Source organism: Myotis brandtii, unplaced genomic scaffold, assembly GCF_000412655.1.
Source record: "Myotis brandtii unplaced genomic scaffold, ASM41265v1 scaffold192, whole genome shotgun sequence".
In the NCBI taxonomy this organism is placed as follows: Eukaryota; Metazoa; Chordata; class Mammalia; order Chiroptera; family Vespertilionidae; genus Myotis; species Myotis brandtii.
This window is the reverse complement of record NW_005357159.1, coordinates 766,377-792,274: the sequence shown is the minus strand read 5'-3', so window position 1 is coordinate 792,274 and position 25,898 is coordinate 766,377. Positions and strand designations below refer to the sequence as shown.

Here is a 25,898-nt window from a genome sequence, read left to right as displayed (position 1 = left end):
GGTATTGTTTCCGATGGAGCCCCTGATAGTCTGCACTTCCTCTGGAGCCTCCTCTTGCTTCTTCAACAAACTCCGGGGAATGGCATCATGTCAGGCTTTCCAGATGGATTATGTGAAGCCATAGCTCAATGTCATTTTCAATAGGAAGCCTCATAATTAAAGGTCAAATAGTCACTTCATCTGCAATCAATCAATAGAAAAAGTACTAATACGAAGAACTAATCAATCAATGGCAAATGCACTAATAAAAGCAATGAATCAAATTCAGCATGTGTGTAGGTGCGAGCACATGGAGGAGATCGAGACAGGGCAAGAGCAAGAACAATAAAATAAATCGAGAGTGTACATACAAGACAGCTTTCAGAAGGCTTCTCACGCAAGAGTTTTCACCTTTGGTTCTGTAGTTACATGGGTACCACTTGGACTGCAATGATTTATTCTTAAATACAAATACTGGATGTAATAATGAATGGTATTCATAAGTATTCTATTTGAGATGCTGAGTGTGTGTGCAGGGGTGTGTATGTATAAAACCACTTGGAGAATACTATGACAGTGACTGCCAAAGGTATAGATATATATTCTAAATACCAAGTAGATATAATCTGTTGTATTTTAGCTGTGTGTGTGAGGTGAAGGTATAGCTCCAAGTGAAATATCTGAAATTTCCTCCTTGGTTCGGAAATATGAATTGCTCGCACTCAGTGTGATGTTCTTTTATTTCCATGCAGATAGAAGTTGCATTAGGCCACCATTGTGACACATCCTCTGTACCAGTGATGTCGGGCACCAGGAGAGGGGAATATGTACTCGATCTTGTGAAAACAGACACAGGGCGTAGCAAGGCCATTCTAGTAATAGGATCCAAACACCCCTAGCTATATGGGAAAATAAGGCGGCTCCTGAGACAAGGAAAGCAGCAGAGAGGCCATTTTTATAAATGCTAGCCAGGTATGATCAAGGCATGATAAAATAGTCGAGTTGGAACTAAAAGTCTCTAATCTAAGAGCTAAGGAAACAGGCCTGGAAGGTACCAGAGGAAGAGTCAGGATGAGTATTTAGGTTTTATAGTTCCAAGAGAGAGTGAGTCTATCGTGTTACAGAAGTAACTAAGGATTTACACTCCATGGTTACTTAGGTAACTACACTAGTATTGTACTGGAGAATCTAAGTACCTGTTTCAGGAGAGGACACTACAAAAGCAAACAAGTCCAAGTTCCCCCAACCCTTTTCAACAAACAGCTACATCTGATTGGTGTTCAGAGCACCTACCTGTTTGTCTGAAAATTAGCTTTCAGAAAGCATCAAGAACAGAGAGTATGACTCTTGGATTATGGAAAGAAGAGACAGAAAAAAAGAGTGAACAGGAGTTTTGCTTATAGAAAAGAAGAGGATGCTAATTGTGTGCTTTTGGGGGTAGAGTTCATCATTCAACACAGCCAACTCCAGCACAGAAGATCATGGAGAAACCAAAAAATGCCCCGTTGGGAGGGGCGGGTGTAAAGGCCCCTGTAGAAATGCTGTGGCTCAGCATCTGCTTGAAGGACACAGGCTCAGGAGACCCCGAGTTGGGACATCTGAGACATTTGCGGGCACCCACCTCTGGACTCCCCACCTTTATAACAACCCCTTACTTTTTAGGAGACCGGGAAATCCAGACATCACATCACAATATCCACATGGGGAAAAAAGTGTCAGATGGTTTCTTTGAGGTCAACAATTAAACGACACCTGTTACATGAAAATCTACAAGACAGACTGGGAATGGTAACACAGTCATAACTAATACAGTTAAAAGTAACTAGCAACAATAGCTACTGCTTAAAGGGTACCTGCTAGGTGCCAGGCAGCACACTAGCTCTTCCGGGCTATCTCATTTAACCCATAGCAATTTACATACATTCTGGCATGAAGTGACTACCTGTTACATATAAACACTGTGCTAGCTACTTAACAAATTTAATTTTGACCTTTACAATTGCCTTACAAAGTATTACACTGCCCCATTTTACAGGTGGGAAAGCTGAGGTTCAGGAGGTTAAGTGATTTGACCAGGGTCACAAAATCAGGACTGGAATGTGGCTTTCAAAGGTCTTTCAACTTCAGTTTGATGTTGATTATAAAGAAAACCTACCAAACATGCTACAATGTATGAACAGTATATTTATTCAAATTAGCTGAAGCCCTAGATAGCAACTGCTCCTCAAAGAGTTTGTCCAATTTTTAAATCACTTTCCAAACTTGGTGAGAGTGTCAGACAAATATGAGGGAGTGGGTTTAGCAAAAACATGATGAAATGTCTTTGTTTTCTAGGTCTAGACTGAACTTGAACATGAGCAGACTCACAGCCATGTCATGATTCTTCCTTTTCTTCAGTGAGTCATGAGCCAAAATGAAAAGTTTTCCTACGAGTTTTTGCCACAGTGTGCCTATTAGCCCAAAGAGTTTATGAGTGATATATATTTCAGTGAAGGTTCTGATTACTTAATGATTTTTAATGACTAGAAACATGGATTCTGGATACCTAAACACGTTATTGGGATAATGCCACTAAACTGGATAAAGCTAAGTAGAAAACAGCATTTTCCTTCTTGATCTATTTTTGTCCATTAAATAAATACTTATTTCACTTTAGATGCTAATCAGATTGAGTTAATAATAATGATAATGTGTTTCTTTATCGAAGCAACATAACATTCTGAAATGAACTTCAAATTGTCAATATCCAATTAGAGAAATAATGTTATTTCCACCTTGCCCCAAGCTTCCAGAAAATAAGTTAATATCTTCCAGGGGCAACTCTAGAGCCTTCCAAAGCTGAGTTTTTGCTCATTTTGCACCCCCATTCCCAGCTTTTAACATTAACATTCCACATTGAAAACCTTTTATGAGAATCAGAAACCTTATAAATTAAGCTAGATCCTACATTTTTAACCGTAGGCCCTCCAAAACTGGTTCAATCGTATAATAGTATTTCAAAGCAGCGGCCCATTCTCATTTTGCTATTGTCCTTTAACCAAGTGGATGATAGCCCATTCCATTTAATTTGAAGCACTGCTTGAATCTCACACTCATAATATGTAACTATCTGAGGGCTAAACTAGTTTGTGAGTCTGTGAATCACTTACCCAAAGTGAGGGATTTGTGTGTAGAACAGAAAATGATAGCCACAGTGTCTGCTGGTGTGAAACCGGAATTATTCCTAGGGGCAAGAGAAAAAAGTGCTTTACAAATACTTTCATTAACAGACTATTTAACATATCCTAAATCAAACGTAGTACCCACCTTCGTGTTAACATCCCTTTAACCAATCCTGGAGACAGAAGTCATTCTATGCCCAAATGTCTGAATGTCTTTACAGAGAATCATTTCTGAGTCACTTATCCTTGGAAGGGGGACGGTTTTAAAACGGTGTGGTGGAGGTCTCCTAAGATCACACATGTAATCAGTGGTGGCGCAGGACTCCAGGAAAGTCGTGCCGGGAGGCACTGCCTAGGCTATCACCTGATAGCAACCTGTTGGCTTGAAAGAGTCATTGTGTCTGCAAAACTGCTCACTCAATGACAAACAGGTCCTTTGAGAAGTGCATGGTATGAACAAAGATTCAACATCATAGGTTTTAGTAAAACATTTTCCCATATATCAAGCCTCCTCTCAGGTCACTGCAAAACATACCAATCCATCCCTGCTCACAGCTGAGAAACCGAGGCAGAGAAGGCACATGTGACCCAGGGCCCCACAGCCGGGGCATGACAGAGCCAGGATTTAAGTTAAGTCTGGCTCCTGTGCCTACGCTCTTAACTGCTATGTTCTACTATTGCTATATAGTATGTTAAGTATGAAAAAACCCTCACTTAGCCAAAAGCCATTAAATGGTATGGGGGTCAGTACTGGTGAACATCATATTCAGATTATAGAAATTTAGAGACCAGGACAGAGGCTAGAAATGTCATTATTATCATTGTGTCCGTGGCATGTTAGAGACGATTCCTTCCTGAAGAATGAGGGTGTGAAGCCACAGTGAGTCAGTTCATCCCCTGCCCTGGACCCAGATAAGAGTCAGCAAATGGAAAGACGCGCTAGACCCGGCGGTGTGCATACAGCTGCAGCACTCTATCCAATTTTTAAGGATCTCCAAAAAAAGAGAGCCCAGCATTTCCTTTAGTAACCTCAGCCTCATCTATGACTTCCGTTGGAAGAGCAATCTTCCCTAAACAGGTGCCCACATCCTGTTTTCTCTGTGACACACTCACTGGAGGGAGAAGGGCCGTCTCCTGCGAGGGCCTCCTCCCTGTCCCCAGTTCACAGGTTGACAGCATTTAATTGCCCTTCGGTCTTCGCGCCTCTGAAACGTCCCATGTGCTCATGCTTCCTAAACGGTCTTACCTCCAGCTCTTTTTCTGATAACAACTTTCCAAACTGCATTTTTGGTGTCCCCCTCAGCTGAGAATCCTCTGTGGATATACGTCACTTGAGTATAATAAGATTGCCTTGCCATTCCTACATTTCATTCTCATATTTATATTGTGATACCATTCTTATTGTTTGTTTAATTTTTTTAATTAATTTTTTTGTGTTAATCCTCACCTGAGGATATTTTTCCATTCATTTTTAGAGAGAGTGTAAAGGAGGGGGAGAGACACAGAGAGAGAAACATTGATGTGAGAGGACACATGGATTGTTTGCCTCCTGCATGCGTGGCTCCCCTCCCCACCCAACCAGGGCCAGGGATTGAGCCTGCAACTGAGGTACATGCCCTTGACCAGAACTGAACCCAGGACCCTTCAGTCTGCAGACTGACGCTCTATCCACTGAGCCAAACTGGCTAGGGCCCACACTTATTCTGTAAACATTGTACTACATGGCCCACATAGTCCTTGATCCCCTCATTCATCATGGAAGCCGAATGTGAAAGGAGCCCCATAAGGTCCTGTGAGCATGGAGGAAAGGAAGACAGGTATATACTCCATAAAAGAGAAAGAGAACGAGAGTGGTGGTGGGGTGGTGGGGGGGTGATTTGGAGTGGGGCCAGGTTTCTCTCAAGCTTGGCAGAGGAGTGGGTGGTGATGGAGCACAAAGAACCTTCCTGAAGGAAACAGCTAGTGGGCTGGCCTTTAAAGAACAGGCAGACACACGTGCAGGCTCTCCAGGCTGACTGTGCGCAGGGACACTGGCTTGTGACAAGGAATGCGGCCTTGGTAAGTGGGGCCAGAAGGAGGAAGAGGAGTAATCACACAGCACAGTGTGAGACTGAAGATGACGAGGCGACGCAGGAAGAAGCACAGCGGGGGCAGGAGGTGGTGGGACGAGACATGAAGACAGATTTAAAAGAACTTGGCAAGTGTTGGCATCTATGAAATAAATGTTGCCTCCCAACAGCTTAAGAGCACAGGCTTTTGGGGCAAATGCACAAGAACTTAAACTCAGACCATCCTCTGCTTGGACATAAAATGGGGATGATAGTGCCTGCTTCTGAGGGCCACCTTCAGGATAAACGCCAGTGTTTGTTTAGAATCTGGCACGCTGCAGTGTTTAGTACTTGCTAGTTATTTTACTGTTACTGTTGCTTTGTCAAAGGAGGAGGGATCGAAGAGATGAGAAGCTTTGAGCATATGGGACTGAGAAAGGCATCAAGGCATTGTGGGAAGTGGGGGATGGGCGGGCCCAGTGCTGTCTGGGAGGAGCCTGGGAGCTGATGTCCAGGTGCACTGAACTGGAAGTGGTGAGAGGGAAGAGTGTGCTCAGGAAATCTGGTGAAGAGAAGAAGAGGGCCATGGGGATGTGATCACCTAGAGAGGGAAGATGCAGCAGGAGAAACAACGGGGGAGGCCAGGTCCTCAGAGAGGCCCCAGAGGATGAGACGGGTGTTAGCCTCCGAGGGGCTGTTTTCTCTGGTCTGAGCTGGGAACAAGAGATGACAAGGTGAGTGAAAACTACAGAAAATTTCCAGGTGGAGAATGGGAAAATGGAGGCAATTTATACCAGAGATTTTACTTTCTTTGTAAAGGGTGAGGCACTTCACTCACCCATAGAGAATTGGAGGTAACACTGAGGCCCAGGAACCTAAGACATTAGAAAAGCTTAAAGTAGGCAGATTGGGGATAAAATGTACAGCCAGCTGTATGGGAATGAATGCCACCTTGACTGCAGACCATGCAGCATAACCAGCTGGGCGAGTGTGGACTGCCCAGCAATGCCTGGGTCTGCAACCCTGCGGAGGCCTTTCCTTCTAGTTCTTTGCTCCCTCGTTTAGATCCAGCGATTGCTGCATCTGGATCCAAGCAGTTGGGTTTTCTTCCCAGCGAATCTGACAATACCCTCTCCTTTGGGGAACTTTGCTCTGCTTCGTATTTGTTCCTTTCCAGATTAGAGCACATTCCCAATGTGTCCAGATCTCTCTGGCCAAGAAGGCACTGACTTAAGCTGGCGCGGCTGCCACTGGCCAGAGCAGCGCGTACAGTGGCTGAGGAGGACGTCTGCAGGGACTCCCTAACACCTCTGTTCCAGGAAGCAGGCGCAGCCGGGCCACCACTGGGCGGTGACAGGCCTGATCTCAGGCGAAACTGCCCCTTGGTTCTGTTGACAGGGTCTGCAGTCGGGAGGGAGGATCGGTAAATACAAGGGGAATGTTTAAGGTTAGAAACAATGTTCCCCTTAAACAGGGCTGGCCTATACCGTTTTAGAAAGTAACAGACCACTTCACATAACGGACCTTGGGGAAAACCAACAGAGCGCCGCTCACTTAGCCCTCCACTCAGGATGATGTTGCTGCTGATGAGTAACCACAGCAGGGAACGCTGATTGTTTTCTAAGCACTTTGCTGCCTGGACTTCTCCTTCTCCGAACAGTCTCATAAGGTAGCTAGTATTATTGCCTTGCTTTTTCCACAAAGGGAACTCGAAGCACAACTGCAAGTCACACAACTAGAAAGTAGGCTGCCCCACGTCTTGGAGATAAGTTTGCCTCCGAGAAGAAAAATTATTTAAAAAAAAAACATCGCCAAAGAAAAACCACCCAAACGAAAAACCACCACTAAATGTAGTGGGTGAGAGCTGCTCTCTTGTGAAGTGACCTGCCCTCAGCCATGCTGTGCCCTGCACTTATGCGGTAATAACTCTACTTTCAGCGATTAGCATCTCTATTGTGTCTGCTCACATTTTTGAATCACATCACTATTTATTTCTGATTCGACCTTATGACTTTTTAATATTTTCTTTTTATCCTGTTTTTATAATTCTTTTGATCCCTCTGGCCTCCCTTGGGATGTTTATTTCCTTTCCTTCCCAGCCGGTTTCTTTATTGGCTCTTAGAGAGCTTTTCTTCCACGTTTCCCACATAGCATTTCGTTTGCCTCCCTCTGCAGTTCCTACAAAGGAAAACATGTCAGAGGTTTTACAGGGAGAATCACAGAATGTGGAGCAGAAAAGCTCCTCAGAGAGTGCCGTGTGAGTGCTGTTAGAGGGGACGTCCATGTGAGAGGTGCTTTCCTTTGTTGACCTCTGGACCTGTGTTTTGTTTTCACTCATTTTAGGAGGTGACCTCCTCTGTCATTAGCTGAGCAGCATGAAGAGTTCCAGAGCTCTGTGGCTCCGCTGCCTCATCTCTGAAATGGTAAGAGACTTATCATTAACCACAAGGTTGTCTTCCTTCTCTCCCTCCCGCCCTCCCTTGCTCCCCACCCTCCTCCCTCCCAGGGCTATAGGGAGAGGCCCATTGAGACCTGGGATTGAAAATGTACTGATAAAGATTAAAAGACCTGCACAAATATTTGAATATTTGTTTTCTTCCTCTTCTCTTGTTAATGCTTTCTTTTGTCACTCTAGTGACATTCTAGGTTTCTATTCCTGTTATCTGCTTATCAAACTGTCTTTTATATATTTTTAAAAGGCTCCCAATGACTGCTTTATTTTTCTAAGCCTTTTCAACAATTTTTTTGTTCTTAACTTTGACAGCTTTCCAAAGTTGTAGAAAGCGTAGGGTAGGTCACCATGGACAGCTGAGTCTTGGTTTGATGAATAAACTCTCATTTCCTAGCAACAGTGACACAGAAACGTCCAAAAGAATGTATTACAAAACCAGAAATGCTAATTCCCTCTCTTCCATAATTAGTTCTTGAAATAATATGTTATTTTGATATAATAAATATTCGGCAGTAGCTAACATTTACTGAGCACTTACTATATGCTAGGTGTTATGCTGAGGGCTTTGTGTGCACATCATTTAATTCTCCAAATGCCCCGATGAGACAGTGCTACTACTGTCTCCATTTTATAATTGGGGAAGTTGACAACAGTTACAGTTATTAAACAGGGTTGAAACTGGGGTCTGTTTGGCTCTAGAGTTGGAATTTATAGCCTGAACACTATTCTAAGGACAGAGAGATGAGAACACAGTCGCAACTCTCACGAGTATTTTAAATACTCAGAGCAGAGGAGGCTCCCGTGCCAGGTCAGCCAGGCTAAGCGATGCTAACCAGGGGAGCAGAGTGGTGCAGGGAAGTTGGATTTTCTAGGTGGGTCTCCCCAGGTTTAAGCTAACCTGCCATCATCGGAGGTCAGTGACATGCTGTACAAAAAAGACTTCTTTCCATGCTGAGACTTTTGTGTCTGGATAATTGGATTGGTTTGAGATGTACTGAATTGATAAGAAAAAGCCCCACAGGCCACTTTTACCAATTTTAAGTAGAAAGGAACAAAAAGTGGGAAAAGAAAACAAAATTCAATAGCATATAAACCAATGGGTATTAGTTCCAATTTTTGATGTCTTTGATTAATTTGTTTGTGTTTCTGTGTAAACCTAAAGAATCCAGTTAAACATTCTCTACAAATTCCCCAACCAAAACAAGTTTTATGAATTTTTAAAGAAATTGAGGTAGTTTATTTAGTGCAGTAGAAAAAGCATGGGCCAATGCTTTTGGAAATGTCAGGTGGCAGTGGATTTCAATTCTAGGTGTGCTATCTGTCACCTGATTTTGGGTAAGTTTCTAAACTAAACTGCTCTAAGCGTGGGTTCTCATCTGCAAAACAGCAACAAAAATGCCCGGGATCACAGTCTTTGCTGTCAGACTTACAGGGAATAACTCATGCCCAATCCCTAGCACAGTGCCCGGCCCTGAGCAGGGTTCACTAAATGTCGGTAATTTTCACTCCTCCAACAAAATCTCCAGGCGTTATAAGGCCTCTCAGCACGAGAAGAAGAAAAAAGTGAAAGTGAAAACCATCTACTAAATCTTGTCCAATTGCAAATCCCCAAATGTTAATGGAATATTTGAGGATACATACCCATTACCCAGGAACACAATGACAGCCACCCCATAATCTTGTTTGTCAAAGAATGTGATGCCTGACACCAGGCCGAGCACATTCAAAACCCAACAGAACTTCAGTGAAGGCAGAACAGAAGTGTCTCAAAACCACAGGCCTTAGGAAAGTCCAGTCTGCTTCAGGCTGAAAATCCTCAGTTTTCATTCAACTATTTGTGATGCCAACAGTCCTCCTTCAGCAGCCTCAGTAGTGGCTATTCTGTGTTTTTCAAGAATTTGTCAGTCACTCACTCACAGGCATGGCATCCTACCTAGTCTGATAGGACAGGATGAGTGGCCCGATGATCACGCTGCCACAAAGACCAGCAAAACAGCCAGTGAAGGGCACATGTCTTTTCTAAGGTGCCCTAACAAGCCATTTACAAAAAACAAAACAAAACAAAACAACAACAAAAACACACCTTTAAAATAACTCCCACTCTCAGACTTAGCTAAATGAGTCACACTTTCTTGGTAACTCAATGGCTCTAGGCTTTACTCTTACTCACAAATCACAACACAGGCTTGGTAAAAATGCTTCAGATTACACCCATCAGTAAGTCTTCATTGACTGTTTTCAATCAGCTCCTGCTATACCGAGTGCCATGGAGTCAGCTGCCTAACGTGAGGCCTGAGCCCTCTGCTGCCCTGACACTAGCAGGCCCCACCAACAGCCCGGCCCCCTCCCTTGTGGCAACTCACTGCATCACCTGGCATTCAAGGGGCTGGCAATCTGTCCCAAGCTTACCTTTCCAAATAGTATTATTTTTAAACTCCCTCTACTCTTACTGTCCCAGCGTGTTTTGGTGTGTGTGTGTGTCCACATCTGCATTGTTGTTTCTTCTCCCACTAAGAACCCCCTCTCTGCATCTCTGTTTGCTGAATAACTAGCCATGCTTCATGACCCGGGTCAAACCCCATCTCTTCCAGGAAGCCATGCTCTATTACTGTCTTTGGAGGTGCTTTCTTCTTTGAATGGACTAAGGTTGGCTTACTGTACCACTCAGGACAGGTAGTTATCCATGCATATATCTAGTCTATAACTCACGCAGGACTGGAATTATTTCTTATTTCTGTCATTCACTATAGTAACTTTCTCATACCAAAGGCTTACATAATTTCTGATGGAAGAAGCTGCATTAGAGGCGAGCCTTTAAGACCAGGGAAGATGAATGAGGGTATGGAGACCAATTTTGATATGGGGACAGCCTTAGCAAAGGCAAGGGATGAGAACACAGAAGGTTCTTTCAAAGGACAGCAAAGCCCTTACCTCAACCTAAAGCTTTGGCAGCAAGATTGCCAGTGGTGGTTCATGCGACTGGCCTTGCCTTAGCCCCCAAAGTGAGCTTCACTCTGCAGGCTCTGGATAACCAACGAAGCTCTCAGAACATGAGCGCTACTGTCAGAACTCTGAGTGATTCGAAGCAGTATGAAATGCATTGAGAAGTCAGGCCTGGAAGTGAAAATACCAGTAAGATAGCCATTGTAATAGACTAGGGCAAGAAGAGGCAACAAATCCTGAATTAGGGAAGTGGCTTTGGAAGCACAAAAATATTACTGGAGTAGGATCAAGAGATTAAAAAAAAATGATGTGAAGGATTCTAGTCTGAGTACCTCTGTGGATGGTGGTTCCATTAACAGTAAATAAGCAAATGAGAGAGAAAGTGTTGGAGGAAAAGAGGGAGCCCATTCTGAACATCTTGAGTGTGAGGTGTTATGCTGACAACAGGGTGAAGTTATCTAAATGGTAAAGGATGAGTCATGCTGGAACTCAGGACAGACATCAGAAGGGCAGGTCTGGGCTCTACATTCATCAGCTGACAGCTCCCAGCTCGAGCCAGTCGAATGGAGGAGCTCCCAAGCACACAATGTGAACAGAGGAGACAAGGGCCCCGGGCAGGTCCTTTCCTAAGGTCTCCCCTGGAGGACAGCAGGAGCAAGGTGGAAAGTGATGGCCAGGCGGGCAGGAGAAAAACTGCAACAGCATGGTGGCCCAAAAGTCACGTCAAGAGCATGCGTCTTCATTTAGAAAACAACCAACAAGAAATACCAAATCACTTACCTTGTTGAAAAGATGAAGGTTAGAAGCATAAAACCCAGCTGAATAGAAAATACTGGGGAGAAAAAAGGGTTGAGCCTACATTAGCACTATAAAAGCAGTGGCTGTAGCATATTTACTGGTATGCTTAGTTTGATCTGAAACTAACAGGAATTCAAATAGAAAAACAAACAAGCATAAATTGCTGAACTAATACAATCATTTAAATTAGTGGGATTCAACCTGTTCTTATTGAAGATATCCCCAGATACAATCTATGAGGTCTACTACTCACGGCAAATCTAAAACTCTCTTTGATTTAAGATTTGGTTATTAAATTTGTTCAGTTTAGAGCCAACTGGTTTATACTATGAATATTTATAGCAAATAGCATAAGTGTGGTAGGATATAATAAACATTTTGGAATAACTCATCTTGATTTTTAATAACATAAGATTCTTCAATATTACAATTACCAAAAGTTGTCATTGGTATTGCAGGATAAATGGAACACAAGATTTCTTTTCATTTCATTTTGTTTTTTGGTTAACAGCCCATGTTTTTTTTTTTGTTTTTTTAAAAATATATTTTATTGATTTTTTACAGAGAGGAAGGGAGAGGGATAGAGAGTTAGAAACATAGATGAGAGAGAAACATCAATCAGCTGCCTCCTGCACACCCCCCACTGGGGATGTGCCCGCAACCAAGGTAAATGCCCTTGACCGGAATTGAACCCGGGACCCTTCAGTCCGCAGGCCGACGCTCTATCCACTGAGTCAAACCGATTAGGGCAACAGCCCATGTTTTAATTACCTACTACATTTTAAAATATTGTCCTGAGCTCTGCCTGTGCCTCGATAGAGGCTGAGAAGTTGGAAACAGCCAGGATTAAATGACCTTTAAATCCAGACTGGCCTCTTCTGTGGTTAAAGAATAGGGACACTCCCTCCCTTCCTACCATCTCTAGTTTGGAGCAGAAGTCAGCAAAGTTTACTTAAAAGGACACCTAAAAAATACTTTAGGGCCTGGACTGTGTGGCTCAGTGGTTGAGCGTCGACCACGAACCAGGAGGTCACGGTTCAGTTCCCCGTTGGGGCACATGCCTGGGTTACGGGCTCCATCCCCAGTGTGGGGTGTGCAGGAGGCAGCCGATCGATGATTCTCTCTCATCATTGGTGTTTCTCTCTCTCTCTCCCTCTCCCTTCCTCTCTGACATCAATAAAAATCTTAAAAAAAAATACTTTAGGCTTGAGGGCCATATGGTCTCTATGTCAACTATTCTGTTCTACCTTCTAATTGAAAGCAGCTATAGATAACACATACATGAATTTTTGAGCCTAGTAGGCAAGCATTTTATAGTCTGCTACTTCTTACAATGAAATGATATTACTCTGGGTATACTGTAATAGGAAAATGATGTAAATATTCACATTTTAACCAACTGTTATAAAATAATAGTATACATTAGAAATCCTACTTTTGATTTATGATAAAGAATAAGAGTAGCTCAAGTTATAATAATATAAAATTGGCAAAAAGTGCTCAACTTAACATTTGAATTGGACAGATATTATGACTTCTTTCACCTGGCATCAACCCTTGCAAACCAGACATAAAAGGACATAGGAGAATAAGTCATATGTGTATCATTACTGATGTCTTTGTAAAAAACAGATGCACTTGGTAAAGTCACTGAGCACATAGAGTATGAAACTAAGTATTCTTTTCTAATGAAATTAACATTCACAATGAATGTAGGGAACACACATGCTATGCTTTGCTATTGAGGGGACAGCGAAGGTCTCCCGTGTCCCACTTACTTATGAACAGTATGACCACAAGGCTGAACTTATCCAGGTCAATGTTTGGGTTGGAGAACGTGCCGCAGAAGGTGGTGTAGATGATCATGAGGAGCACACTGCTGCTGACAGCACCAAAAGGAGGCTTCGTTCTTTCAAGCCAGTCCTTGATGTACCTTCGGACAATCTGAAACACAGAGATCAACAGGCGGCCTCTTTTCAGAGATACAGGGAGTGGGATTGGGCATCTCAAAGCGATTCTGACAGCAGGAAGACAGCAAGGAAAGAGAGTAATTTGGATGATGGCCACAGTGGATTTCAAAGCATCCCTGCCACCCCAATCTTCTTCTGGGGAATTTAACATTTGTGGTGCAGCTTCCACTGGTGTCCATAATAAGAGTATGTTTTCAAGTGCATTCAAATCCATCCTTTATCACGCCAAATGCTCTTTGCTAGCTGTCACCGAGACATGCCCATTAAGCCTCCCCAAAGTTTATCTCCTCTGTTCATCCTAATGGATGTGTGTAATTATCACAGTCCCCTTTGCCTCAACAGACAATTCTGAGTGCGACTTTGGGAATCTTAAAAATCTGACATCTTCAAGAATTTCAAGACAGCAGATAATAGAAAGTGATCCATGGAACATATTAATATTTAAAATGTTAGCAACGCACCAGAAGTTTTTAATTAAATTATAACTCATGCTTGAAAAGCAAAAGTGCATGTGTTGTGGGAGCTTAAATAATTCAAACTCTGAATATCTAGAGTTTTTGTGAATCCAAAGACAAATGCCGTTTGCATGCTTTTAGAATTTCAGAATTAACACTTAACAATGAATAAACCTGCCCTAACTTTCCTACAAAAAGGATTGGTGAAATATAAAGTTATAGAGCAATCCTCTCATATTTTAGAACCAAATCAGATATTTAAAATCAGGACAGTCTGAATATTGGTGATAACTTTCACTGGGACAAAAGAGTGAACCACTATTTAAAACCCTTCACTTTTGAAAGAAGCTGAACAAGCCCTATAATACGGACCCCAGTTGAGACATATTACGATTTGAGTCACTCATTATCTTGCATAATTGAACATGAGACTTCACAACAGGCTGAATTACCATGATCCATTAGCAATAATGAGGTCAGGGGACTTCTCCTGACAAGGCTGATGGGGTTCTGCCATCCTCTACTGTCACTAAAAAGGCTTAATTTGCCAGGGGGCATACCTTCACAGGTACTCAGGAACAAAACAAACCACTCACAGAACAAACCTGTGAACAAATGGCTGTTCAATAAACCATGTCTGTTCTCAAGGACTCAGTGAGTGAAATCAGTCTTAGTAAAAGGAGTCCTGGCAGAAAGCTGACCGCAGGCACAAGACAGAGAGAGGAAGCTCGGGTGCGGTGGGATGAAGGGGAAAGTGTCATATAAGTATAAATAGTGGTTAAGTTTTTTTAAAAAGTAGATCTTGTAATTAAATTTATAGTTGAATTTATAAAAAGTTATGTTGCTGCTGTTTTTGAGAAGTGATCCCAAACTGTAGTAATTTATTTAGTGTTCGTTTCTTTCTTTAATGTCACAGTGTGGTGAAGTATGTATGGAGAGATAAGAGTGGCCTGTCACACAGTGCTAGGCACTGATGTATTAGAATGGTATACATTTAGGATAATAGCGTTCAAGGTACCCAGATGGCCCACGTTCATGTGTTACAGTGTGTGTATGTGTGGTGGTGGTGGTGGTGGTGAGGGGGGGCGGGTGGCTTATTCGAAGGCTACAGAGGAACTTCATTTAAAAGGTCACTTCATAATCTATTGTGTTTGGTAGCATAAACCTGGTAGTTGCCCAAATTTAGTACAACTCAACTCATTTAGGAAGGAAAATAAATGGAAATGACATAGCGTTACTGAAACTGATGCTGTCCTCCCAATCTTGTTTTAAAATAAAATGATTAAAAACACAAAGCTCTCTCTGCAGTAGGTTACAGCATGTATGATTCTAATGCCAAACATAAAAGTGTCTTTCTTTCCTACCATCACCCCTCTGACAACATAAACAAATACATGTGAATTAGGTATAACCTGAAAGTCAAAGGCATTTTCAAAGCCAAGGCACATTTCTAATCTAAGCAGCGATGGACTTCGTTAGCCTAATCATCTCTTTCTTCATTACTAAGTGCTCAGAGGCTCAGAGTGGGGATGACTCCTTCAATGGGGCAAGTGCAGGCTCCCGAGTCCTGCGTCCTCCTCCCTAAATGCTTTTCTTCTAAACACGTCAGCGCTTGAACCTGGACACTTAATCTCGATAAAGAAAACAACCAGCACTTGGGGATTGGATAGACCGACAAGTGAGACAACACCCCTAGAGGAAAACAGATCGTCTTCGCTGTTTTTAGTCTTGCAGTGATATTTATCTCTGTTTTCTAAGTAAACCATTTTATACCTTGCCAGGCTCTATAGAGCTTTTCCATCTTCCTCTCAAATTAAACTCACAAAGCAGGTGTTGTTGGCCTGTGTAGCCAGAAAACTGTTAAAATGCTTCATAAGCCACTGGGTGAAGTAGAGCTGATATTGCCTTAAAGATTGATTTGGATATAAACTCCAGGAAACCTCGCCTTCTCTTAGTTCAGCCACTTATACTTTCCATACATTCTCCGTGTGTCAAGAATCCATGTCATTTTATAATTCTCCAAACTTCTTTGCTTACAGAAATGTTTAAAATCTTACAGGAAATAAGGCTTTGCTTGGGATGGTCAGCACAACCTGATGGGTACCCGAGAATTCCCTCTTTTGGGGAAAAACAACAGTGCAGATGAGGGGAAAGGCACTCTGGTGAGGGGGCCAGTTGTGTCTTTGCTCAGAATCTGTGCTCATTCGTTTGCTCTCAGCGCTCAGAGAAACTCAGGCATTCAAAGCCAAGGCACAAATTCTCATGAACTTGTTTGCCTTTTCCTATGGAGAGAGAAGGGAAAAACCTTCCACAGCTTTTTATTTTATTACCTCACCTTCTGTATTTTGATTTTCTTTATTTTAAACTAAGTACTAGTAACGGTGAAAGGGCAACTTGAATCCCTGTATCCCTGTACTTCTAACAAGTTGAGACACATATTAATTACTGCAGGACCTGCACGACACAAGCTGGGAGACTAACACACCTTAGGTGACAAGTGCCCATATTTGGAGATAACCAAGAAATGTAATATATATCACTTTAGTTTCCGCTTTGTTTTTTCCCCAGGGTATTTTCTTGCCTTCCCCTACTGGTGTTTATATCTATTAACTGATTTTTGAGTGGGGATATAAGGTGGGTAATTTTTCATGTTAGGTCTGAATTTTAAAATGTATTTTTCCTTCAAGGTGGCTTCAGATTGTTTCTCCAATTTTTATCCTCTATTCCATTGAATCCATAAATTTTCATAAAGTATTTTGTTTCTTCATTAATATTCTGTTGAAATGTATAGTCGGGGATATAAAATCAAATCCAATGTATATTTTGTAAAAAGTATACTTTGTAAAAAGTATAAACAACAATAATAAATGAATACAATAAGCACCCATCATCTACTTAACTTTTTGAAAATCCTTTCCCACTATTACTTCATAGTGTTGTAATGAAAAAGGCCATACAGATGTTATCCTGCTCAGTTTACAGCTGAAAACACAGGCACACAGAGCCCAAACAACTTGCATAAAATGTTCAAAAGCTAGTTAGCTGGCTGAGCAGGAATATGACTTTTCTTTTCTGAGGGGTCCCTGGTCCATGGAGCTCACCTTCTGGTTAGAGGAGATAAAGAAAAAGCAAAAACAACAAACAAACAAACAAGAAGCAGATACTATCCTGTTAGGCAGGGGTTTATACTGGATAATAGCGAGCGAGGCGGGGGTGGAGGGGAGATGAGAAAAGGTCTTTCCTTTCTGAGAGGGAGAGGGAGGTGTTCCAAACACAAGGACTGACGATGCAGTGTCTAAGGCAGGGTCGAGGCTGGCCTGTTTGAGAAACAGAAGCACAGGCAGTGAGCCCCGAATGCAATGGGCGAGTGGGAGAGTGTTAGGGGAAGTAGAAGGGGCTTGAAAATATAGGACAGCGTGGAGTAACCCTATGAGGAAATCGAGTGAGATGTCTAGGAAGTGTTGTATGCCATTTTAAATTTGAACTCAAGAATTTAAAGCAAGGTGAGACCAACTATGTGTTTCTCTCTAGCAAAGCTGGAGACCCGGGGCAGATGCAGCTGGGGACTCCGTGAAGGTAAATTCATAGTTTTCTTTAGGCAATCTTTTTATACAGCTCTCACCCTATAGTGGAGTATGCTATTAAATATACTTATTATAATAGAGTCTCTGCTTCCAGGAGGCTCACAGATCAAGTATAATCTCCCCTGATAAATATTATGCATCAAGACCCTGGGGGAACTGGAACTGGGGAGTCAGAGCAGGTGGACTGCACGTCAGAGGGGTCTCTGTACCGAGTCTTAAGGAATGAGTCGGAGTTTGCTGGCAGAAAAGATGGGACAGTAAGATGAAAGGCATGGGGCCATGAGGGGCCTGGTTAGTGGGGGGGAGTGGGGGGCTGCATATGGCAGAACAGGAGCCTAAACGAAGGGGCGGGAGATGACTGTGGAGAGGCGGGCTGGGGCCAGAGGATGAAGGCTGTGTGGGCCACCCGGCACTGGCAGCAGGGAGCCAGCAGATGCTTTAAGGAGAGGAGTAACCTGACCTGATTGGTTCTTAGGACCACCCTGGAGGCAGCAAAGACCTTGGGTCGGAACTGGAAGAGGCTCACAGCAGAGACAGTTTGGGAGGTGCATTTAGACAAGAGAGGATGAAGGTGTGGATGTGAAGATGCCAGGCATGAGATTTCTGAGGCAGAAATGGGGGCACTGCCTTCCTGGATGGAAGGAAGGATGTAGGGGAGGCAGGAGGCAAGGTGGTTTCTACAGGTGGAGGCTGGGGTGTCACGGTTATCCTAGAATATAGGAGGGGGTGGTAGATGTAAATATAGGCACTTTGATATCTAGAGTACTTTTAAAAAACCACTTACACTACTTTGGCAACCTTTACTATTTTATAATTTACTATAATACTTTACTACTGAGCATGTAAAGGACAATAAATTTAACAATTTATTATTCTCTTTGGTTAAATATTATTAATTATATAAATTATATAGCCATCTGCATTAAAAAAAAACCAATTGAATGACTGACAAAGATATTTTCTTTGTCCATATGTTTTAAGCCAAACATTTATTATTAACAGATATATTTCCAAGATCCACTAAGAGAAGAATGTATGAGCCCTGGCTAGTATATGAAATTATTTTAAGAACCAAGAAAATAAGTATGGGTTTAAACGAATACTATCCACGGTGTAAACTGTCTAGATCTGAGGAGGGCAGGTAGGTATTGTTAGCATTTCCCTCACTGAGCATAGACCTCTCACTCATTCCCTTCCTCCCTCATTCATTCATTCAGCACATATGTACTGGGGGCCTATGCTCTGGGTATGTAATGGTAAGCAAAACAAATATGGTTCCTATACTCATTACAGTCTAATCAAGGAGACACACAGTTAACAGGGAAACAAATGATAAGAAAGTAGTGAAAAAGGACAAGAGAGGAATCAAACGAGGTGCTGCAATACAGATAATCAGGAAATCAGGTAGATGGTTCAAAGAAGATATGAATTATGAAAGGGCGAGGACTACGCCTTCCATCTTATCCTGTGTCCTCCATTTTGGGGCAGCCACGTGCTTGGCAAGGAGCTTCTTCCCAGAAGTCTAAGCCTCTGCTAGCCACACCCAGGAACAAGACACCGACTTGCGCCTGGCCAATCGGCAGAGCACAGTCGTTTCTCCTCCCCTTACTCCAACCCCTCTATAAAACCCGTCTCCACACAGAGTTCTCTCTCTCTGCTTCCTGCTGCTGTGTCAGCGAGGTGGGGGAGCCGAGCTAGCTCGAATACAGACTCTTATGCTTCTGCATCGGACATGGCTGGCTCCCTGGTGTGGTTTCTTGGGAATCTTGAAATCTGGGCATAACAAATTAAACAGTCAAACGAACAATGAGCTGGGGTGGAACGGTGGGTAGAAAGACCCTCCAAACAGAAAAATTAGGCAGGAATTGAGAAAAAGCCAGGAAGGCTAGAGTGTAGGAAATGTGGAAAATAAGTTAGAGAGGTAGATGGGGGAAATAATATTTATTCAGATTCCTGTTCTGTGATCAGCACTGTTCAAGTATCAGTCATATTTAATTAAATTGTATTTCTGAGTGCTTTAAAATCCTTCCCCCTTATCCTAAATTCAGTCCCTTTTCTAAGTATAAAATTAAAATAAAACAAAAAGATCTGTGCCTGTATAGTGGATGCTGTGATGAGCCACCCAGTTCCATCCCTTCGGGAATGGACTGCTTGTTTGCCTGAAAGATCTCAGTTGAGCTCCTTTGGGAGTTCTGCTGAGCGAGCAGATTCCCCCAAGGCCACACCTCCCATGGGGAGTGGGAGGGACAGGAGCATCAGGATAGGCAGGACAGTCTGAGGGGTCCTCCCAGCTCCAGGGCACCCCTGGGACATGTTGAGGCCACCGCAGGACTGCATCACAGTTCACCTCCTCCTCATCCCGTCCTTTCTTCACTCTCCCGAAGGTGTTGAGCCCCAGGGTACTTCCCCACATGGAAACCTTGGTCTCAGTGTTTGTTTCCCAGGGAACCTAACCCAAAATAGCTTGTAAACACTACATGTCTATACATACACCATTCTTCATAGTTAATATTTCAAAGAGTTGCCTTCTGTGTAGTATTTGTAGGGAATTTGATAGTGATGGTGATGACAGATGCTATGGAGTACTTACCTGTGTCAGGCTCTTTAATGACAAAACCTTTATATGCATCCCCATTTCCTTGAATACCTTTTAAGATGGGCATTATTATTATTATGCAATTTAATAAGTTGTGAGTCTGGAACTAAGGAGATCAAATGATTTGCCAAAGGTCGCACAGAAAATAAGAGGTAGAACTAAGTCTAGAACCTACTTGTTCTTAAACCCACGTCTATGCCCTTAATCATCCAAATATATTCTTTCCTAAAACTCATTCATTTAGTAGCACATTAAATTCTGTTGTTCTTTACTGTGGCTACCTGTGAGTAGAAAAACAACCTTGTTTTAAAACCTGTATCTTATAATTAAATTACGTGGTTATTATGACCTTGTTATAAAAAATTAATTTGTATAAATTTATTCTATTGTCCAATTCAATAAGAACGGTAAAGGAAAGTAAATTTTCTAGGATCCAATGTAAGAGCTTATAGAATTAAATGTTTATTTTCCTAACTACACGATCACAAATAGGATACCTGCAGCTGGAGGAGGCTCTGAGCAGCCAAAGACAGATGCTTGCTCCCAGCAATGGCCCCAAATGCCGAGACCTTACCAGAGGTCACAGAGCAAGGTAACAGTTTGCTAAATGTTTCAAGCTAGCTGCATAGCTCTAAAGAAGGGATAATAAATGTTAAAAAAAAATCAAGATTCTGGGCAGGTGTCCCTATCTATAGCTATCTGTAAAGCACATTGATATTAACTAAAAAAATAAAACGATGAGACTATTGTGATTGATAAAACCTGTGTTGCACAGTCTTGTATTTTCATTTAACTGTCTCATCCTTTATCTTTTTCTCAATTGTCCTGACGTTTTGTAAGAATTCACAATTGATCTATAAAGAAAAGAGCAGATGGAATTGGAGACCTTACCTGTCCGATAATGAGAGGAACCACAACCGTCACAGAAAGCTGAGAAAAAATAGATGTAAAAGGCACCGAAGAGGATGAGCTGAGCTGTTAAACAAGAATATAAGAGGAGTTAGAGTTACTTGGAACCAGTGAGCAAATAGTGCTGTTAGACAAATAATGCAATAGATAATTCTTTCATAATACACCAAAAATTTGGTAGCTACAAAGAGCAAATGAAGTTATTTAAAATTTTTAGAAATTTAACACAAAATAGACTGCTAAGTAGTTTAGTATTTTTATTGGGACACTAAGTTTGAGGACAAACAATAACTATTGTTTTACAATTAACTGAGATAGCTTATTATGAAATCCAATTCTGAAAAATAAAGTGATTCTGTGTTCATTGTGTCTATAATTCTATGGCATGATATTTCATCTATAATCATAGTTTATGTGATTACCATTTCACCTATCACCTACATAAAACAAACAAGTATATCTTATTCTCTTATCAAGGTGATGTTTTTAGTTATGAAAGTGAAATATTTTCTAACTTTCTTACTCCTTCAAAACAAAGGCAATGAGTCTCATAGTCTTTAAATTTTTTTTTCTTACACAAAGTCTAGCAAATGGGAAATACTGAACATGACGTAATTTTCAACTTAAAATGTCAGTATACCTCTCCTAGATGTGTATGTCTTAGCACTGTTCATAAATCCTATTTTTTAACTCTTCCTCATTTTTTTGGCTCTTTCTTTGCTAATTACTGTATTCTCGGCTTCATAAGAGCCAGCAGCACAAAATGGAGTTTGTCTACAAACACAGTTGCACCCTCAAATTAGCCTCAACCACCAAGAACTGCTGTCTTCCTATGAACTTGAATGTTTTTCAAACCTCCTTCTGGTTTTCAAACCTGACAAAATACTAACCTGTTCCACAGATGTTTCTCTCTCTCATAACTCCCCGTTGCCATCACATTCTCCCAAACCATCACTGATGAGCTCCCTGGCCCTTGGAACTTGCTGTCACCCTCCCCCTGCAGACCAAACTTCAGTTTCCATAGTTACCTGCATTTAGTTAAACTTGGAAATACCTTTGGAAAAATCATTTTTATAAAATACATTGAGATGGTGATGACTGAGGGCACAGAATGTTAAATAAAACAAATCAAATCTTTAGATCAATGAAGTCAGTAGCTCAGGATGAAATGTGGGATCAGTGCTTTCACTGGTTTCTGTGTGAACTGACTCACCAAAACCTTTCTCTACCCTGGAGTAGTTTATCAAGTTCTACACCCTATCGTCAGCCCAATTTAGATGCATTCAAAAGGCCAAGAATGTATGTCCTGCACATTGGTGCTGGCACTCATTCAACACCACCTTCAACACTGACCACTGGCCACTGGTTTAACTCATAAATTGTAGCCCTTTCCTCCCTGACCGAGACACACTAACCAAATGAAGAGAGGGAAGTAGGAAACGTGGAACTGGTGAGGAGCAGATTGGATTCCTGATGTAGTAAATGCTACATGGCTGTTAGAGGTTTCTTTTAATGCAAAGCCACAGTAGTAAAATCTAATTTCAGACTATTTCGGAGCAGCAATGTCCTGGAGGCACAAGGTACTTGTACTTAACAAATATATTCTCTTCACAAATACCAATTCCAAGGATGCCCTTGGGGCAAGGATTGAAATAAAGAAAGACATACTTTACAGGAAATTGAAGCACTGGATGAACAGAAAAATACACTTTAAAGAACAAAGTTTTCAAGTTCAAAACATCCAGCTCAATGGTCTATCCATAGGTTCACAATGTTCGGAGAGGGCCAGTAGTAGTCAGGGTAATAACTGTCTATTAAAAGGTGATGATTCTTGTCTGGAAGCTCATGGATGACCTTATATGGCCCTGCTCCTCTTTCTATCTCAACTTTATTAAGTCAATACTTTCAAGGTATTTTAATGAATAACCATGACACAAGCGATCGTCCCTCTGCCATCCCTGTGCTTAACCCAGTAACTGGCACAGAGAATGCGTTTGCGGATAAATAAACAGAACAAAGAAATTAAGTAATGTGTAAATATGACATGCTAAAAAATGACAGACTCTTATTCAAAACCATATCCATTTTTTCCTAAAGTTAAAAAAACACAAGACTTAAGTATATATAAAATATTATCATGTGGTATTATAAAACTCACATGGTATTTTTTTCTCTGCTTATTTATCACTAGTAACACAACTAATTCATATGTGCACCTAGACCCAAAGGGCATACAGTCATGACGAGAGCCATGTGAAGAAGGATGTGAATGTGTGTGTGTGTGTCTGTGTGTGAGTGTGTTCTGTGTATCTGTGATTGTGTCTCTGTGAGTGTGTCTGTGTGAGTGTGTGTCTGTGAGTGTGTGTCTCTGTGTGAGTGTATGTCTGTGATTGTCTGTGTGTGTCTGTGTGTCTGTGAGTGTGTCTCTGTGTGTGTCTATGAGTGTGTCTCTATGTGAGTGTGTGTGTCTCTGTGTGAGTGTGTGGAGCAGACAGAGGGTGGCCTGTTCTCTGCCCTCAGCTCTCCTCGCCTCCTCCTTAGATCCTTAATGCTGCTCTGGAGAAGACTTAAAATTGACAGAATCTTAACCCTGGGAGAGACTTGTAGCCCCATTCCATTCCCTCTTTTTAAAGATGTGAAAACTGAGGTTCAGCAAGAAGTGACTTATAATTAACATCTCTAATCGCTGCTTTGTGATATGAAATTGGCTATACTTCTAAAGCACATTCAAGCCATCCTTCAGCCAAATCTGCTCCGTGACAACAGCTCACCCATACTGGGAAGGCTGTTTGCTTAGCCATAAAGTTATCCTCACAGCAGTAAACTCAGAGATCAAATGGAGAAAAAAGCAAAATCGTGGCTTCATTTACTAAGTTAATTTGGGGGTTTTATTCTATCTAAAACAGCGGTCACCAATGGGTGGTCCGAGGACCACTAGTAGTCCGTGAGATCTGAAAGGTTGGCGACCACTGATCTAAAACAGGGGTGGGGAACATCTGGTCCAAGGGCCGTACAAGGCCCGTGAAATCATTTGGTCTGGCCCTGCCAAGGCATTAGAGGTTAATTAAATATTTGACCAAATATAGCAGGCTAATTTTTAAGTTGATAATCTTGTATGGCCCTCAAATGATGTTTATAAATATCCAAATGGCCCTTAGCAGAAAAAAGGTTCCCCACTCCTGATCTAAAAGATCAAATTTGGCATAAGAGAAGTAAAGGAAAACCCATTTCAACTTCAGTTTTAAGAATGCCATGTGTTCTAACTTCCATTCACCATTTGCAGGGTCAGTGTTTGGAAGCTTCCTGCTCCTTGGAGACAGTGGAGAGGGCTACGGGGTGAGGGGCGGTTGCCATGGTCTCCATGTCCCTCTGAGTTGCCTATAATCTTAGATGCACTGGATGAGGAACACGGGTTAGAGCCGCCCTCCTCTGAGGCTTTGTCAGATCAGAGGCCAGAGCACGCTAGCCAGAGATGTCATTAACAGGTTACACAAAGCCAGGCTGGGTCCGCAGGGATGCTGGGAGGCAATCCCGCAGGAAGGCTCCCTCAGAAGTGGCTCTGAGAGGAAGGGAACCTCAGTGCGGGGCTCTAATTTGGCACAAGTCCTATCTTTCAAATTAGCCACCAGACGGGTCTTGGGTCAGTGTGGAGATGCAGAGGGACCCTTGGGGAAGTTTCTGACACTGTGAAGCATGCCTGGCATCCAGAAGAAAGAAGAGCGAGCGGCTGGCACAGGACGGCTCCTGAGATCATGCCTGGAAGAGCCCAAGACCCAGCCGTTCCGCATGCAGAGCTGACCTTAACTAAAGCAGAAGGAAGCACGCTGTCTGGGGTACTCAGCTCATCACACTTTAATGAGGAACCTGTCGTGGTTTCTGTTGTGAAGACCAGTGTGTTTATAAGAAGCATCCATAATTCGCACACTTGGACAGACTTGCAGGTTCGAAACACCTTGTGCCAAGCAAGTGCTCTGGGCCTCACTGAGCTACTGAGGTAGCATAGCTTTAGTGATAACCTGCCTCATGCTGCCAACCTGTGCTAAGACACAGTGCCTTAAACAACCCAGTCATCGGTTAATTTCTTTCAGGAATAGAGTGCTGTGAAGCAGAAACTCACAGGTAGGTTTGTGATTTGTTTTAATATCTTATGCTGAAAAGAAGTGATTCAGTGAAAATTAAACTTGTGGAATTTAGGAGCTTTGTGTTCATTCACAATGTGAATGTCGCCTGTGAGCCACGGCACGCCTAGGTGCTGGGGATGCAACCGTGCACTAAGCACCAACCCTTCCTCTCCAGTTTTAAAAGCTGAGTTTTGTGTGGGATCCACCCATCATCTTCCTATGAATGTCCTCCCCCTCCTCACTGAGAATGAGAAGAGTTCTAATCTCTTTCTAAGACTCAGTTCAAGCATTTTTTCTTTAGAAATCCTTTCCAAACCCTCCTCCCAAAATGCAGATGTGGCCACTCCCTCCTTTGTGGCTCTGTGTGTCCACTGGACCTCTCAGCATCCTCGGTTGCTCTTGTTTGCAAGTCTGTCTGTCCCAGGAGTCTGTGTGCTCCTGAAGGCCAGGGACAAGAGTCTTACTCAAGTTCACATTTCACGTGCCCAGCAGAGTGGCTATGTTTTTACATCTGGGGTACTGGTTCTTACACCAGCACATCAGAAGCATCTGTTGGGTTTGTTAAAACAGAGACTACTTGGCCCCACCTTCAGAACATCTGGGGAGGAGGAAAGGCTGGTGCTGCAGAGCTGGGGTTCCAACTTTGAGAACCACTAATGCAGTACATAGCAGGTGCCTAACAAATGACCATGATACATAGCTAGAAAAAGAGGCCTGGCAACGTTTTCTTTCCTTCCCATCCTTCCAAGTTCAGGTATCTTGCAAGGCCCTACTGAATTCACAGGCCCAGGCAAGGATTGGTGGGCTGGCCTCCCACACAATTGTCCTAATTATACTAATGGCAGCAAGATTGTGCACGTTCTATGTGCCAGACACTGCTCT

The 25,898-nt window shown here is 42.4% G+C and overlaps 1 protein-coding gene across 2 annotated transcripts in view; it reads right to left on the bottom strand.

The window, feature by feature from the left end:
* The window catches only part of SLC10A7 (solute carrier family 10, member 7), a 195,732-nt gene that overhangs the window by 17,732 nt on the left and 152,102 nt on the right, over positions 1-25,898 (bottom strand). For both annotated transcript variants that reach the window (XM_005864859.2, XM_005864860.2), the window contains 4 exons: positions 20,878-20,961; positions 13,160-13,325; positions 11,364-11,415; positions 3,129-3,202 (listed from right to left, as the gene is read on the bottom strand). In XM_005864859.2, coding sequence (XP_005864921.1) covers positions 3,129-3,202; positions 11,364-11,415; positions 13,160-13,325; positions 20,878-20,961 — 376 coding nt within the window. The remainder of the gene's footprint in view (positions 1-3,128; positions 3,203-11,363; positions 11,416-13,159; positions 13,326-20,877; positions 20,962-25,898) is intronic.